This window comes from Stigmatopora nigra, chromosome 23 (genome assembly GCF_051989575.1).
Source record: "Stigmatopora nigra isolate UIUO_SnigA chromosome 23, RoL_Snig_1.1, whole genome shotgun sequence".
Lineage (NCBI taxonomy): Eukaryota > Metazoa > Chordata > Actinopteri > Syngnathiformes > Syngnathidae > Stigmatopora > Stigmatopora nigra.
In genome coordinates this window covers 5101933-5117006 of record NC_135530.1, presented here as the reverse complement: position 1 = coordinate 5117006, position 15074 = coordinate 5101933, and the positions used below count along the sequence as shown (strand labels likewise).

At 45.8% G+C, this 15074-nt stretch overlaps 2 protein-coding genes across 4 annotated transcripts in view; both read right to left on the bottom strand.

Annotated features, from left to right (window-relative positions):
• grm8a (glutamate receptor, metabotropic 8a) overlaps positions 1 to 3766 on the bottom strand; it is a 137080-nt gene extending 133314 nt beyond the window's left edge. The window contains exon 1 of one of the 2 annotated variants that reach the window (XM_077709296.1): positions 3440 to 3766. The gene's annotated coding sequence lies outside the window, so the exon portion shown is untranslated. The remainder of the gene's footprint in view (positions 1 to 3439) is intronic. The other variant, XM_077709297.1, reaches the window with a different exon arrangement.
• Positions 3767 to 5249: 1483 nt separating this feature from the next.
• znf800b (zinc finger protein 800b) lies at positions 5250 to 14738 on the bottom strand. Of its 2 annotated transcripts, none has more exons than XM_077709299.1 (10): positions 14245 to 14738; positions 12382 to 12464; positions 12038 to 12296; positions 11874 to 11969; positions 10977 to 11120; positions 10698 to 10875; positions 10449 to 10626; positions 9315 to 9842; positions 7434 to 8459; positions 5250 to 6641 (listed from the first exon to the last, which is right to left on the bottom strand). In XM_077709299.1, exons 2-10 carry the CDS (start codon positions 12433 to 12435, stop codon positions 6540 to 6542), a joined length of 2565 nt encoding a protein of 854 aa, XP_077565425.1. In that variant the 5' UTR covers positions 12436 to 12464; positions 14245 to 14738; the 3' UTR covers positions 5250 to 6539. The 2 variants fall into 2 exon arrangements, with proteins under 2 accessions (XP_077565425.1, XP_077565424.1); XM_077709298.1 differs by having other exon boundaries at positions 14271 to 14738.
• Between the last annotated feature and the right edge of the window lie 336 nt (positions 14739 to 15074).

The window sequence follows — 15074 nt, the reverse complement described above, 5'->3', positions numbered from 1 at the left end:
CGCGCGTGTGCAATTGCGCACTACTCTCGTCTTCTCTGCGCAGCAGCAATCATGTGGCGCGCAGTAAATAAAATGCAAACTTTTTTGTTTTTGTTTTGTTTTTTCACCCCATTCCCCATGATGGTGCCGTTTACGCCAGTGGCTCCAGCACCCTTGCGATGCTGGTGAGGAGAAATGGTTGAGAGAATGAATGAATTGATGAAACAGGTCACAAATCCTTCTAATTCAGGAGAATTAGAAGTCTGTTATTCATCATTTGAGCAGGTTATCTTCACAAGGGTAGTGGGGGTGCTGGAGTCAATGCCAAGACAATTTGAAGTGTTTGGGCAAACATGTATGTTTTTAGGATGTGGGTAGAAACCGGAGTACCTCGGGGGGAAAAATATCAACGCAGGCATGGAGTGAGCACGCAAAGTCCACATTGGAAGCCAGCATGGGGTTCGAACACTCGATCTCAGAACTGTGAGGCAGACGGGCCAACCACTGAGAAACGAAAATACTACAAAAAAACAGTACACATTTAAAAAAATAATAAAAACATAATGGTATATGTATGTTTGAGCACATACAAAAACAATCTAGTTTTTCAAAAAAATTTAATCACATTTTTATCCGATTTTTAGTTAACATTATAACTAACGATTTATTTAACAGTGTAAACCAAACCCCATTACGCCACTTAGCATGAACAGTATTTTTTTTTATTTTCCAAAAAGTTAACAACGGATTGAGGAAACTAAGATTCTTTTTGTTTTAGTTAAAAACAAGAGATTTGAGAATTGTTTTGAAGGAACAAAAAAAAAATGTTCCCTTGAGTCCACCATCCAATTTATTTGGATGTAGCTTTAAACCAAAGGCGCTTTCATTCGGAGCGAACGAGCGAGCGAGCGAGAGAGCGCGTCACTGAATCATCGTTCCTCTTCATCGGACCAGCAGCGCTGAGTTTGTCTCCCTGGCCGTTTCGCTCTACCTTGTCCCCATTTATTCTCCGTCTTGGACGCTGCCGCATCCGCCTCACATCTCATTTTCAGCTCAACGCCCCCCCTTGGGTGCGTCCATGCCTCCGCCTCCTCGTCACCATCATCGCTCCATCACTCTCATGCAGACCTCCACTTGTCTCCGGGGGGAGCTCACTGCTCTTTTCGGGAAGTGACAAGCAACCCCAACCCCCCCATCCTTAATCTCAGTACAATCGCAGGTTGGATTTTTATCTTATCACCTTTCCAAGTATAGTTTTTCTCAGTATCAACTATATGATTTGCTGGATAAAATGCAACTGCAACACTGCACACATTTGGTGATCGGCGGTTTGGTCGCCAGTCTTTTGGTGGCCAGTCTTTTGGTGGCCAGTCTTTTGGTGGCCAGTCTTTTGGTGGCCAGTCTTTTGGTGGCCAGTCTTTTGGTGGCCAGTCTTTTGGTGGCCAGTCTTTTGGTGGCCTGTCTTTTGGTGGCCTGTCTTTTGGTGGCCTGTCTTTTGGTGGCCTGTCTTTTGGTGGCCTGTCTTTTGGTGGCCTGTCTTTTGGTGGCCTGTCTTTTGGTGGCCAGTCTTTGGGTGGCCAGTCTTTGGGTGGCCAGTCTTTGGGTGGCCAGTCTTTTGGTGGCCAGTCTTTTGGTGGCCAGTCTTTTGGTGGCCAGTCTTTTGGTGGCCAGTCTTTTGGTGGCCTGTCTTTTGGTGGCCAGTCTTTTGGTCGCCAGTCTTTTGGTGGCCAGTCTTTTGGTGGCCAGTCTTTTGGTGGCCAGTCTTTTGGTGGCCAGTCTTTTGGTGGCCTGTCTTTTGGTGGCCTGTCTTTTGGTGGCCTGTCTTTTGGTGGCCTGTCTTTTGGTGGCCAGTCTTTTGGTGGCCAGTCTTTGGGTGGCCAGTCTTTGGGTGGCCAGTCTTTTGGTGGCCAGTCTTTTGGTGGCCAGTCTTTTGGTGGCCAGTCTTTTGGTGGCCAGTCTTTTGGTGGCCAGTCTTTTGGTGGCCTGTCTTTTGGTGGCCTGTCTTTTGGTGGCCAGTCTTTTGGTCGCCAGTCTTTTGGTGGCCAGTCTTTTGGTGGCCAGTCTTTTGGTGGCCAGTCTTTTGGTGGCCTGTCTTTTGGTGGCCTGTCTTTTGGTGGCCTGTCTTTTGGTGGCCTGTCTTTTGGTGGCCTGTCTTTTGGTGGCCTGTCTTTTGGTGGCCTGTCTTTTGGTGGCCTGTCTTTTGGTGGCCGGTCTTTTGGTGGCCGGTCTTTTGGTGGCCGGTCTTTTGGTGGCTGGTCTTTTGGTGGCCGGTCTTTTGGTGGCCGGTCTTTTGGTGGCCTGTCTTTTGGTCGCCTGTCTTTTGGTCGCCTGTCTTTTGGTCGCCTGTCTTTTGGTCGCCTGTCTTTTGGTCGCCTGTCTTTTGGCCGCCTGTCTTTTGGCCGCCTGTCTTTTGGTGGCCAGTCTTTTGGCGGCCTGTCTTTTGGTCGCCTGTCTGTTGGTCGCCTGTCTGTTGGTCGCCTGTCTGTTGGTCGCCTGTCTGTTGGTCGCCTGTCTGTTGGTCGCCTGTCTTTTGGCCGCCTGTCTTTCGTGTAATATCTAAGATAAAGAATGTAATATCTAAGATAAAAAGTTTAATATCTAAGTACTGATTAATATCCAAGTAATGTTTAATATCGAAGTACATTTGACTGGCGACCAAAAGGGACCAAAAGACCGGCGACAAATAGACCGGCGACAAATAGACCGGCGACAAATAGACCGGCGACCAATAGACCGGCGACCAATAGACCGGCGACCAAAGATCCGGTCACGCACACATTCAAACTACACAAAATAACATGTTGGGCCACAATCAAAGCACATTGGACGTCAATGACATGCATTATGATCCATATCAGCCTTCAGATTTGCCATCCGGCGCTCTTCACAGTTGCCAATCAACTTATTCGTTTTGGATTCCAAGCCATTCTCATCTAGTTTCAATTCACATGTTGCACAGCGGTGAGGAAAATTTCGCAGCATCGCACGTCGCAGACGACAGTGAGCATCAAATACTCCCACTATAGTCGCAGTGGCATCGTAATCAGTATCAGGAAAGGAAAAAAAGACGATAAGGTGGGGAGTCACGCCCGTGAGGATGAATCTTAGTGAAGTAAAAAAACAGTGGCTAACGAATGGGACAAATTTGGGTGATTTGGATAACGACTAGTTTGCCTTAAGCCCCCACAAGACAGTAAAAGAAATGACAAAAAAAAAACAGTTTCAGCATCAGACAAATATGATGAAAAATGAAACCTGTTTGCTCATAATGTGAAACATGTTATTTACGGTCTCATTAAATAAGAAAGGGCCATCTGCTGTAAAAGATGAGGAAACACCACTGCAATAACCCTTTGAAAAGAACGCGTTTTTAGTGGCTTTTACATCTGCAAGATGGAAAAGGATGCAAAATCCTTACTGATGGAATGCGCATGAAGAAAACATAAGGAAGGAAAAATACCTTTAAGTCTTTAAAGTGGTGGATTAGGTGCGCCTGTTTCCCGGGGTGGCGACTTGAGCACGAGTCCGTTTGCAAAGAAAAGAAACAAAAAAGGAGTGAAATATTCCTTTGCAAAAAAAAAAACGTGCAAAATGCAACGTTGGGGGAAAAAAAGCTGCAGATCAAGATAACAAAAGTGATGTAAAACGTCGTTTAAAAGTCTCCAGGCTTGTTTACACGTGCAAAATGGACCCAAACAACGCTGCTTCCGTACGTGGAAGGCGCAGCTGCTTCAATCAAGCGCACCCGAAAAGGGAGAAAGCGCGTGAGAGGGGATGGGAGGGGAGGGATGGATGGATGGGGGAGGGAGGGGGTGAGAGAGGGAGAGAAAGGGAGGTGGGTCCGCCTTACGTCACGACGCGTCCAAATCAGAAAACACCTGCATTTGTAACCCATCGTGCATCAGTGATCGTCGCCTTTTTCTTTGCGTCACACCAACATCCACCAAGTTAATACTCATCAAAATCCAGCTGTTTTCTTTAAAAAAAAAAAGTCATTAAATTGACCCAAAATGGTGTGTCAATGAGTCTTGTTAAAATTGGTCAAATCGATCGCTGCACATTTGCGTCTGCTTGACTTCAACGCTTGATTGCCATCAACAATGCTGACTTTAGGGGAGGAAAAGGCATACAAGTCACGGATTAAGGAGTAGAATGAGAAGAAATGAAGCGCATTCTATTTGCGATGTAATAACAATTTTGATCAGCCCCCCACCACACCCCATCTTACTAGAATGGAGGGGAACCTGTCCAAATTTAATGGTTGGAATTTACCGCAGCGTAGAATGGAAAGAGCGTGGAGTCATGGCGACATCTATAGGCTGGATGGTGTCATTGCAGTACAATACCTCTATCGTTCATTTTCAGTCACATCCTTGTCATTTTAGGGTACTTACAGGTCACTTTCTGAATATTTAGGAGCACATCCTTGTCAATTTAGAGTACTTACAGGTAACTTTCTGAATATTTTGGAGAACTTCCTTTTGATTTGGGCGAATTCCAGGTGACTTCTGCTGTGTTGGTCACTTTCTGTTCAGTATTTGACCATTTCCATAGGTTTTGGGGTATATTAGTGTTCCTTACTGGCTTCCAATGATGGAAGCAATATGGCTGTGGATAAGAAATCGATCAAAAAGCACTCACAAAATTCAGTGCTAGTGTAGAAAAAAATAAAGTACAACAATGTGAATGGACTACAAAGTTGGGTAGACCATGGGCCAATGTTCCCTCTAATTTTTTTATGTAAAACATGCTGTAAAACACGATAAACATAAGAGTGGACAGAAATACTGCCACGGAAACAGCACAATCATGGGGAATGGGGTGTTAAAACAAACAAAAAAAAATGGGATTTTATTTACTGCGCGTCATATGATAGCTGCTGCGCAGAGAAGACGAAAGTAGTGCGCAATTGCGCATGCACGTAGCTTAGAGTTAACATTGCCGTGGGCCATATATATTTGACACCAATGTTCACGATTGAATGCATTTTCCTTAAGAAAATTGCCCTGATCTCATTGGCAATGTAAATCAAATGGTTTGGACGTCTTTGGTCATAAAGTACACTGAACCCTGATTATTCCCAATCAGGCCTTCCAATTTAAACGGCCAGATGTTGATTGTTGAGAAGAAAAAAAAACAAAAAAACAAGCCGAAATAGCGCCTGAAATAAGAAAAATGTCATACGCTAAATGAAATCTGTCCGCCAAGTATAAAAATGACAAATGTGAGCACAATTTTTCATATCGGAGCATGACAAGAGTCTCACAATATTTGTCGTAAAGTTTGAATATTTATTTGTTATGATTCTACATTCAGATCACAAGGTGTCTAACTCAAGTTGACAAAAGACAGGAAATTCTCCCTGTTTTTTTTTTGTTCTTATCACACTCGCAAAATAAAAAAGCTCAAATTGTCTCGAGCTAATAATATGAACTATATACTGTCCTTTTGAATTGATAATATTATTAATAACATATACATTTCTCACCTTTCACCGCTTGTGTCTTATGTAAAAATAGTTTCCATCATTTGTTCTATTTAATGGCTTTGCAGTTTTATCTCTATTTACATTCGGTCGATATTTTGCCAGTGTTTTAGACTACCAAACCAGCTAAAACCAACATTAATATTCCAAGTCAATACACATATAGATTGTTATATTTCATTCAAGAAGAATCCAGTTTAAAAAGTACGATTACATTAATCCACTCGTCTTGTATTGGGCTCATCCTCACTAGGGTTGCAGAGAAATTCGACATTTCAAATAAGGAGTAAGCCAATGATAGGTATATAATTCATATTAAAATTCATGAAGGTATAAATTTAAAAAGCATGCGTGCAAAAGTGAGGAAGGAGATGGAGTTAAATTGAAAGCAAAAGTATAAAAAGAGAACACATTTTTAGGTACTTTTGCTATTCCTTGATGCCACCCTGTGTAGCACATACTTTGTATACTTTCAAAGTAACTGATTATCAAACAGTGTGGCTTTCATTTACCATTTAAGTTAAGGAAATACATATATACAAATATATTCCGTTATATATATATATCTTGGGCTAGTAATTGATATTCTATGATTTTTTTTAAACCATGGTTTTCATTGAGGGAGGGGGGGGAGGTTATTTATAGGGGCAACAGCAGCATCTTCTGGACAAATCAATGCACTACAGCTTCTTTTTTGGGGGGATTTAGTCGCATCAGAAAGAAAAAAAAGTATTTAAAATATGAGTTAGTTAGTTCTACCTGTATTGCCATTTCTTGTTTGTAGTGGGTTGGCTTTTTGTTTTTAAACAAACTCTCCTTTGTGTAATTAAAGGGCCACACACCCATTAAGTATAGCAAGGAAACGGCTGCTGTTTCGTTTCAGAACCCCGAGATGAGGAGAAAGAAAAAGAAGAAAAAAACACACCTCTCAAGCCACTACCTCAAGTATACTCACAGTTTATGCGTGATGAATGGAGCAAGTAGGGGGCAGGCGAGGTGAATTGAGACACAAGTACTGACGCCTGAGAGTTCTCACGCTTGCCTTGGTGGTTTGGTTTGGTTTGGTTGTTGTTGTTCACCACACCATGGACTTGGAGCGCGTGCTGACTCCTTTCCTCCTGCTACCCGCCACCGTCGCTGCGTTGCGGTGACTTCGCTTGTGAGATTCCAAGTACAACTGCAAAACGGGGGACAAACACAAAGTATTAAGAAAATGCCTGGGTTCTTTTCCAATTGGAAAAGTCATTTATTATGGCAAGATGATGCCACATGTGAGGGATATAAGGGAGATATGTAGAAGCTTGGTTGATCGACTATCATGGATTGAAAATTAAAATGAAGAGTATAGATGTATATTACATTTCCTGATTTTTTTCACCCCAGTAAAGTAGGAGGAACAGTGTATTTAGTTATTTTGTTATGCATCATTCAATTGAAAATAAAAAGTTGACTGAATTATTTTGGGGTAAACGTATCTGCTTCTATTTGAGCGCACTGGTATTAGTGTTAGAAGGTTTAAGGACGATTTTTTTTCTCACATCCATCAGGACTCTAAACTTGCGGTAGCAAAACACACAATCCCTTCTGTGTAATAACTTCGGGGTGAGGTAATATGAAATGAAATATGGTGATCTGCCTCCTACTGGCTGACTGAAGGTAAGTGAAAGACAGTGAGAGGTAAGTGAAGTAAGATGCATCCATAAAAGCAGAATGCCAAATTAGAGTCTGAAATTATCACTTATTCGGGTCTTTTGCCGAGAAAAAGCACCTTATGGAGAAGTACTACCAATTTCGTCATACAGTTTCTGGGTATGATGACAATTAGGCTTTTGTTGAGTCAATGATGATGACAAAGCCTATGTCCGATTATTATTATTCTCATTATTAAGTGCACAATTTTGCCATGACTGAAAATCTTCCTAGTTTTCAATAGTACGAGAATTAGTAATAGTGTAGTAAAGTTTCAAACCTTCTTGGCAAAGGCGCGCCCACACTGGTCACAGGCGTGTAAGGAGAAGTTTTTGGTCACCCGGACTTCAGTGGAGGACGATCCGGACGGGCTGTCGTCCGGCTGAGAGACACCGCTGCGCTGGTGCGAGTGTTTATCTCCGCGGCGGGTCGTCGGCGGGCTTACGGCGCGGGGCCGCTGAGCTAGTTGCCGGTCTTGCTTCCGCGTGACGGGCGGCGAGGGGGCGGGCGTCGGGGATGGGGGCGGCTCTTGGGCTTTCCGAGCCGATGAAGAAGAGGAGGATGCAATGGTAGCGGCGGTGTCGTGTTTACGGGTGACGGGAGGCGACGGGCAAGGGGAGGACGCGGCCATGGCGGAAGGGCGCCCGTTGACTTCCCCCTTGTCGTCGACGCGAGCCCTCTTGGGGTTGGAGTTGTTAAGGACAGCCTCGGCTAGACGCTTGATGGAGCGGCTTTCCAATTTAGGCATGATCTTGGCCAAGTAGGGCGAGGACTTTTTGTGAACCACCGTCACGTGGCGCAGCACGTCCCGCTTACGGCGTGACTCGTAGCGGCAGAGCGGGCAGCGGTAGAACTTGATGAAGATGTCGTTGCCATCCATGTGCAGCTCGATGTGCTTGGACAGGTTTTGACGCGAGCTGAATTGGCGTTTGCACAGCTTGCAGAAGAGTTGCTTAAAGTCGAAGCCCACCGACAGTTTGCTTTTCACCGTGCCGCCCGCCACTGTTGTCGTGGTGGTCTTTGCCTTGGGATTCCATGGACCGTCTTCTTCCTTCACCTTGAGGGAGCCGGCATCGCTTTTGTCGGATGAGGCACTGCGAGCTGGAGATGCAGGCGGGCTGAGGTCAGCAGCGTCTTCCGCCGGCTCGTCTTCTGAGGCTTCCTCTTTGACTTGGATGTTGTTTTTTGGTGGCGCTCGGCCGCCGCCGCTCGTCGGCGTTGTGGTGGGGCCAGATGATGTCGCCGATCGGTGGCTTTTCATGCTGTAGATTTTGTGAACGATGCGCATGTGTCTCTTCAACATGAGCTGAAAGAGATGCAATGGGTTAAAATAGGATGATGACTAAAGGTGACCAAGATATGAACATGTGATAAAATCCATATAAAGAGGTTGGAAACGGGTAAAAAAAAAATACTAGGTGTATATTAGTGAAATAAATAATGGCTACAAACAATGTATAATGATAACAAATATTTTACAAAAGAATACATGCACTATATCAAGGGTGTCAGACTCGGGTTGGTTCGCGGGACGCTTTAACGTCAACTTGATTTTATGCGGGCTGGACCATTTTAGATATAATATTTAGAGTTTTTTGTATAAATGGATTGAAACAACTGGATTAAAAGCCCTGAATATTCAGTTTTTATAGATCTAAAACATTGTTTATTTTAGCTTTTTTGATATAATTTTAGATTTAAAAAATGATTTTTGAACTAAAAACACAGAAAAAATTGATTAAAAAAATATTTTAGATTTAAAACTGGGAAAATCAGGAAATTGAATATACATCTATACTCTTCATTTTAATTTGATCCTAAAACAGAAAGTCGGCACTCATGATTAACTTTCCCGGGCCACACAAAATGATGCGGCAGACCAGATTTGGCCCGCGGGCCACGACTTTGACACCCGTGCACTATATATTTATATATGAAAAAAAATTGCTCAAAATAACAAACAAGAGAGATCAATTCATCACATTTGACTTTCTGTAGTATAATTTTACTGATGGGGACCAAATATTTATTTTGGCAACCCTAACTAGTTTTTTGCTAATGACGGTCTTAATGTTGGACAACATGTTTTCAATGTTTTTTTCATATTTATTATATTATATGGAGAAAATGAGATGAAAACATGCCAAATGACAGGGCTCACCTGCGAACTGTAGTTTCTTTTGCACAGAGTGCAGCGGCTGGGCGCCCGGCTCGCCACGTCGGCGGAGCTCGCCGTCGGAGTCGCCGCCGGTTTGGCCCGGTTCTGGCTCGGGAGCGCCGGCTTGGCCTGGACGGTTGGGGGCTTGGAATTGGAGCTCCGAGGCGGCGAGGCGCCCTTCCCGGAAGCTGCCGCGTCCAGGGAGAGGGGCTGTCCGGGCCGTGAGGCGATGGCCGGGGTGATGGCGTCCCTCCTGAGGCCGCGGTGCACCTCGTCAAAGTGCCGGCGAACGTTGGTTTTGGTGGCGAAAACTTTGAGGCAGACGGGGCAAGACTTTCCAGGGGGGGTGCTTAAAGACTGCGGCCGACCTTTGACCATGGAGAGCAGGCTGGTCGGAACCGTGCGCGTCTCCGTGAATTTGCGAAGCTCCTCCAGTTTGCTCTTGTGCATTTTGCGGCAATGGCGGCGGATGCTGCGGCGCGAGTTGAAATCTTGCCCGCATAGACAGCATGAGATGGTTACGTCGTCCACCTGGACGGGGGTCAAAATAGTCCATGTTTAAGTGAAGATCTAGCGTGGAGAAATACATTGGCTTTAGGGCATGTGTTAAAGTGGTGGCTTAGGGGCTAAATCTGGCCCGCCGCATCATTTTGTGTGGCCCGGGAAAGTAAATCATGAGTGCCGACTTTGTGTTTTAGGATCAAATTAAAATGAAGATTATAGATGTATATTATATTTCCTGATTGTTTCCCCTTTTAAATTAAAAATGGCACTTTTTAATCATTTTTTCTGTGTTTTTGGTTCAAGAATCATTTTGTAAAATCTAAAAATATTTGAAAAAAGCTAGAAAACACATTGTTTTTTTAGATTTGTATGTTGTTGCTGGGGTCATAATTATAGTTACTTAAGTTCATTCAAATTCCAAGTCAGACTTTGGTTAGCAGTAAGTAGTTTTAACCTGAGCAGTAAGTAGTTTTAGGCTGCAAAACATTGATGTACCCCGTCACGGCATAAAGGGTGCGTAGTGGATCGTACCTTCCCTTTAATATACCCTTGCCGTTCAATATACCCCGGCATATTAAATGGGGGATATATTAAACAGCAAAATATGGTAATACTGAAGGAAAAAGTGCTTACCCCGCTGGTAGAGCCCTCTTCCTCCGGTTGCGGTGCCACTTCTTTAGCCCCGTCCTCATCCCACTTCTTCTGGCTATGTTGGCTATGCGTCGGGCTAGCACAACTTCGGGTTTGGCCGTTCTGCTCATTTTCCGCCTCCCCCGAATCGCCTTCCCACGTGACCGGGCTCTGCCTGGCGCTACAAGTAAGCATTTCCCAGTCAGGTTTAATTAACGGCGGCGCTGACGGTCCCGAACACTCCGGTAATACCTGGGCGCTCTCGACGGATAGCGAGCGGCCGTTTCTTCCTCCGTGGAGAGGAACTGGTAGACGGCTTTGCTGCTGGTCTGGATGGGTTCCAGTCGCATGACGTAGTCGGATCGCTCCGCTCTTTGGTAGATGATGTCGGTCAAATCCTGCAGAGCGACGCACTGTTGTCGGTCATCGCCTGGAGATGACAAAAGTATGCGGAAGGGGGGGGGGGTCAACCTTTGTGTACAATGGCGTCACGGCGTGGAAACGACAGATGCGGTTAGCGTGTATTCTCACCGTCGTACTCGGGCAGCCTGGACAGGCAGTAGTACTCCTTGTGCGTGATGAGGTTGGGCAGGCCTCGGAACAGACTTCGACATACCTTGCACTCAAAGATGGTGTCCACTTCTCTCAGTAACATGTGCCTCAGTTGGCTGGTGCCTGTGAGCAACACAAAAAAAAATCAAAAATAGCACCGGTCAATGTATAGGCCAAGGGTGTCAGACTCGGGTTGGTTCGCAGGCCGCTTTAACGTTAACTTGGTTTCACGTGGGCCAGACCATTTTAGATATAAAACTTAGATTTTTGTTTTTATAAATGGATTAAAAGAACTTGATTAAAAGTCCTCAATATTCCGTTTTATAGATCTAAATCAATGTTTATTTGAGCTTTTTTATATATATTTTTAGATTTTACAAAATGATTTTTGAACAAAAAACAGAAAAAAATGATTAAAACATGACAATTAAAGATTTAAAAGGGGGAATATCAGTTAATTTAATATACATCTATATTGATCATTTTAATTTGATCCTAGAACAGAAAGTCAGCCCTCATGTTTTACTTTCCCGGGCCACACAATGATGTGGCGAGCCAGATTTGGCCCCCGGGCCGCCACTTTGATACATGCTATAAGCAATGGAAAGCATCTTCTAAAAATGTCCCGTGCGATGTGCATAACTGTGAGTTAAGGGCCACAAACAAACAAAAAATCTTCAAGTATATTGCAAAGAAATACATATACAGTACGAATCTATATAGATACACATATTTACACTAGTGAAACTAACTTTGCAGAATAAAGTGTGTGTGAAAGCCAAGAAAAACCGAAAGCTCCATTTATGCTACTTGACTATTTTTTGATAGAATATGTGCTAAACGTGCTAGTTTCAAAATGAGGACAAAATTCCAAACCTGAACGGAAGCAATCGATGATCTGGTGGATTCCAGATTTTGACGTATGCAGGGGCTGTTGCAGCACAGGGGGGTCTCCAGGTTCAATGCAATGACCTTCAATGGTAAAAAAAATAATATTTGAATTGTAAAAGATGCCCATTTTTTTTAACAGGTGACATTACCTGGGTGATGAGGGCTCTCGTCAGACTTGTCCGTCTGACAACTTTGATCTCGGGTGTCGGGGATGGTGGTGGTGGTGGTGGCCCCTTTGTCCAGCTCTGGCAAAAGAGGAGGGATGGGCTTCCACAGTGGTTTGGACTGGGTAGAGCAGTCGCCCTTTGCCTGGGCGTCCACTGGGCATGATGTGGGGGGGCTGGCCGGCGCCTCGATGGGATCGGGAGTACTACGAGCCGGCTCTGGATGTTCCACCGGCGGCGCTGGCTGCGGGAAAAGCAGAAATTGAGCCTTAACGACACCCGGGATTTGAAGTGTGGGTATCCCAATCATTTTGTTCCATTAGCCATACCTCTTGGCGGATTGAGAGGGAGCTTTTCCTCCCGGATGACTTGGTCTTCACCATGGTGAGAAGATTCCACCTTTAACGCCAGACTGCAACAACAAAGCAGTTTATGATATAAATGTTTTTTTTTAATGACAGCATTTCAAGGTAAGACACGTTGAATCGAGGCGTTTTGTAGATTTAAACTGTTTTTTTAGTTTGTTTTGATTTTGTTGGAAGATAAAAACAAGTCAACTAGAGGCCAGTTGGAGTACTTTTGACTTTCCACTGCGCGGAGCCATAGACGTCCAAGTTCCTAAACCCCACCGAGCATGCGCATGACCATCACGCCCCTTTAAGATGGATTTGTTTCATTCATTGCTATTGCTGTCTGTTTGAAATGTGTAACATTATTGAATTATAAGCTTTAAAAACAAAGTCAAAAGCGTATCTACGCTCGATTTGGGCTGCTGTCATCGTTGGGGTAGCTCACTTGAACTCGTTAAAAGAGCCCGGATTCGAAGCGCTCTTTCCGGCTTGACACCGCCTCCGGAATGGAAGTGTACTATTTATTGCTGGTTGCTTTTGGGGAAAAGAAGATCGCACACGCACTGGGGCAACGTTTCACAAGGCGAATATCGCTCTAGTTTAAATTTTAGTTGTTGTCTCAAACGTCTTTTAGCTGGAAAGAGTCGTATAATAATCGCGATGATGAAAATGTCGTCTTTACGCCGGCGTTGTGGAAGGATTCAAAGTAGGCGGAGTGGCGTGGCCTCGCCTCGGTGGTGGCCGCTCGGACGCGTTCACTCCCCGGCAAGAGTGGGTGGGTAGGTGGGTGGGTTGGTGAATGATGGGGGGGACGGCAGCGGAGGGGATGTGTGTGTGTGTGGGGGGGGGGGGGGGGGGGCGGCCCGAGTGGGACTTGGGAGCGCATTGACGAGCCATAAAGGGGGCCGGCGCGGTGACTATTGTGCTCCCTTTTTGTGTGTGTATGTGAGCGCGCCTAAGTATTTACAAAAGGTTGGCCGGTGCTTGCTTGGTTGGCGGTTGGGCCAGCTGCGCAAAAAGCAGCAGCGCCGGCCGTGGCGGCGCTTGCGCATCGCATCGAGCGGACAGGACAGGACTTCCCCACTTTTTTTCGCGCAAACTACCACCGCTTGACTATTTGCGTAAAGAAGCAACCGATGCCATCCGTGTCTCGATTAGCATCGGCCCGCCTTAAATGTTGATCCCAACGGAGCCTGGCTGTCTCGAATCGAAGTGTGTGTGTCCTTTTTTGCACGCGATCATGGCGCTCGCTCTAGAAGGCGGGTTAGCTCGCCTAGAAGCGCCATCGTCGTGCACCGTTTGCGGTACGGCAGCGCCAAAGACGAGAAGCTCGGGCCGCTCGAAAGCACGATCAAAACATCGAAAGGAAAGCCTCGCTACTCTCATCTAGTCGCTCATGGCTCAGTTAGCCCGACGATGACGGTAGTGGTGGCGGCGGTTGCTGTGCTAATGTGCGCCAAAAGCTCCGGGCGGCAGGGGAAGCCCGACTGGGCTTGGCTCAGCTCGGCGCACAAGCGCCAGCGTGACCCCTTCCATCTTTGCGCGTCCGCCACCTCGCCGCACGAAAGCGTCGACGAGCCATCGCTTCGAGCGCCGACGTGGCGTTAAAAAAACAACGCGCCGAGGCCGCATGGCCACACCGCGGGGCTTAACACGAGCTTGCCCGGATGGAGCCTCCTGGAAGAAGCGTGCTCACCGCAACCGGCCGGTCGGTCGGCCAAGCGGCCGGCCACAAACAAGAGGGGCCATGACGCCATTTTCTGCAAAAGCAAGCACGCTCAGAAAGCGGAGGCGCTGAAAGCCTATCATACATCGCTCGAGGGCCGTCAAACAAAAGCTTACCGTCCTCCGTCCGTCGATCTACTTACTGGATGGAGGGGCCGCCGCCGTGTACGAGCGCCGATGTGTCGGATCCGGAGCGTGTTGTGTTGTGTTCTTCGCTCTGCTCGGCTTGGCTCGGCTCGGCTCGGCGTGGCCGGCTCACTCCTCCCAAGTGAAGTTGTACTCCGAGCCGCTGCCTTTGTGCACCCAATGGAGCCTCTCGGGCGCCCAGCAAGGCTGCCTCTCTGCGCAAAGGTGCACAGTCTCCCCCTCGCCCCCACCAGGAGCAGGGGTGACAACACATGGGAATTTCAAAGGCAAACTACTAAACTCTCAATAAAGCAATACCAAAAAAAAAGCGACGGCGTGCGTGATGATCCTCTTTGATTGCTTTTGTGCTTTAAACCAGAGGCCACACACGTCTAGAAGCTCATTTTGTGTGCTCCCACAACCCCCAAAAAACGCGCAAATGAGCCTTTGACAACGCCAACCGGATGTTTCGGACTTGACGAGTGGGGGAAACAAAAATACACATTTACGCAAAGTTGAAAACCAGACTAAATTTGGGTCCAAAATTAAAAAGATATACCAGAACGTGCGCTGTTACAACCAATAAACTATTCCTTTCAGGCTGACTTTATACAGACAATTTGGAGTATATGATGCGTGTAGTTGTTAGCTTTCACTATTTATTATAGTTTGTTCATATCGGATAAAAGCGTCTACAAGGACGACTTTTTTTTAATTGTCATTTCAGATAAATACATTCATCAATCCCAATGGGTGAGTTACTCAAACATCCCATTATAGTTTACCCCCGTTTAAAACAAAACATACCAGCTATTTGTGGA

What these genes read in the sequence shown, in the direction of transcription:
- znf800b (XM_077709299.1), bottom strand. Translation starts at nt 12,435, where the DNA reads ATGGTGAAGACCAAGTCATCCGGGAGGAAAAGCTCCCTCTCAATCCGC. An exon ending in CGAGAGCCCTCATCACCCAG is followed by an intron (nt 11,970 to 12,037) that starts GTAATGTCACCT and finishes TTACCATTGAAG; the next exon opens with GTCATTGCATTGAACCTGGA. An exon ending in AAAGAAACTACAGTTCGCAG is followed by an intron (nt 8,460 to 9,314) that starts GTGAGCCCTGTC and finishes CATCTCTTTCAG; the next exon opens with CTCATGTTGAAGAGACACAT.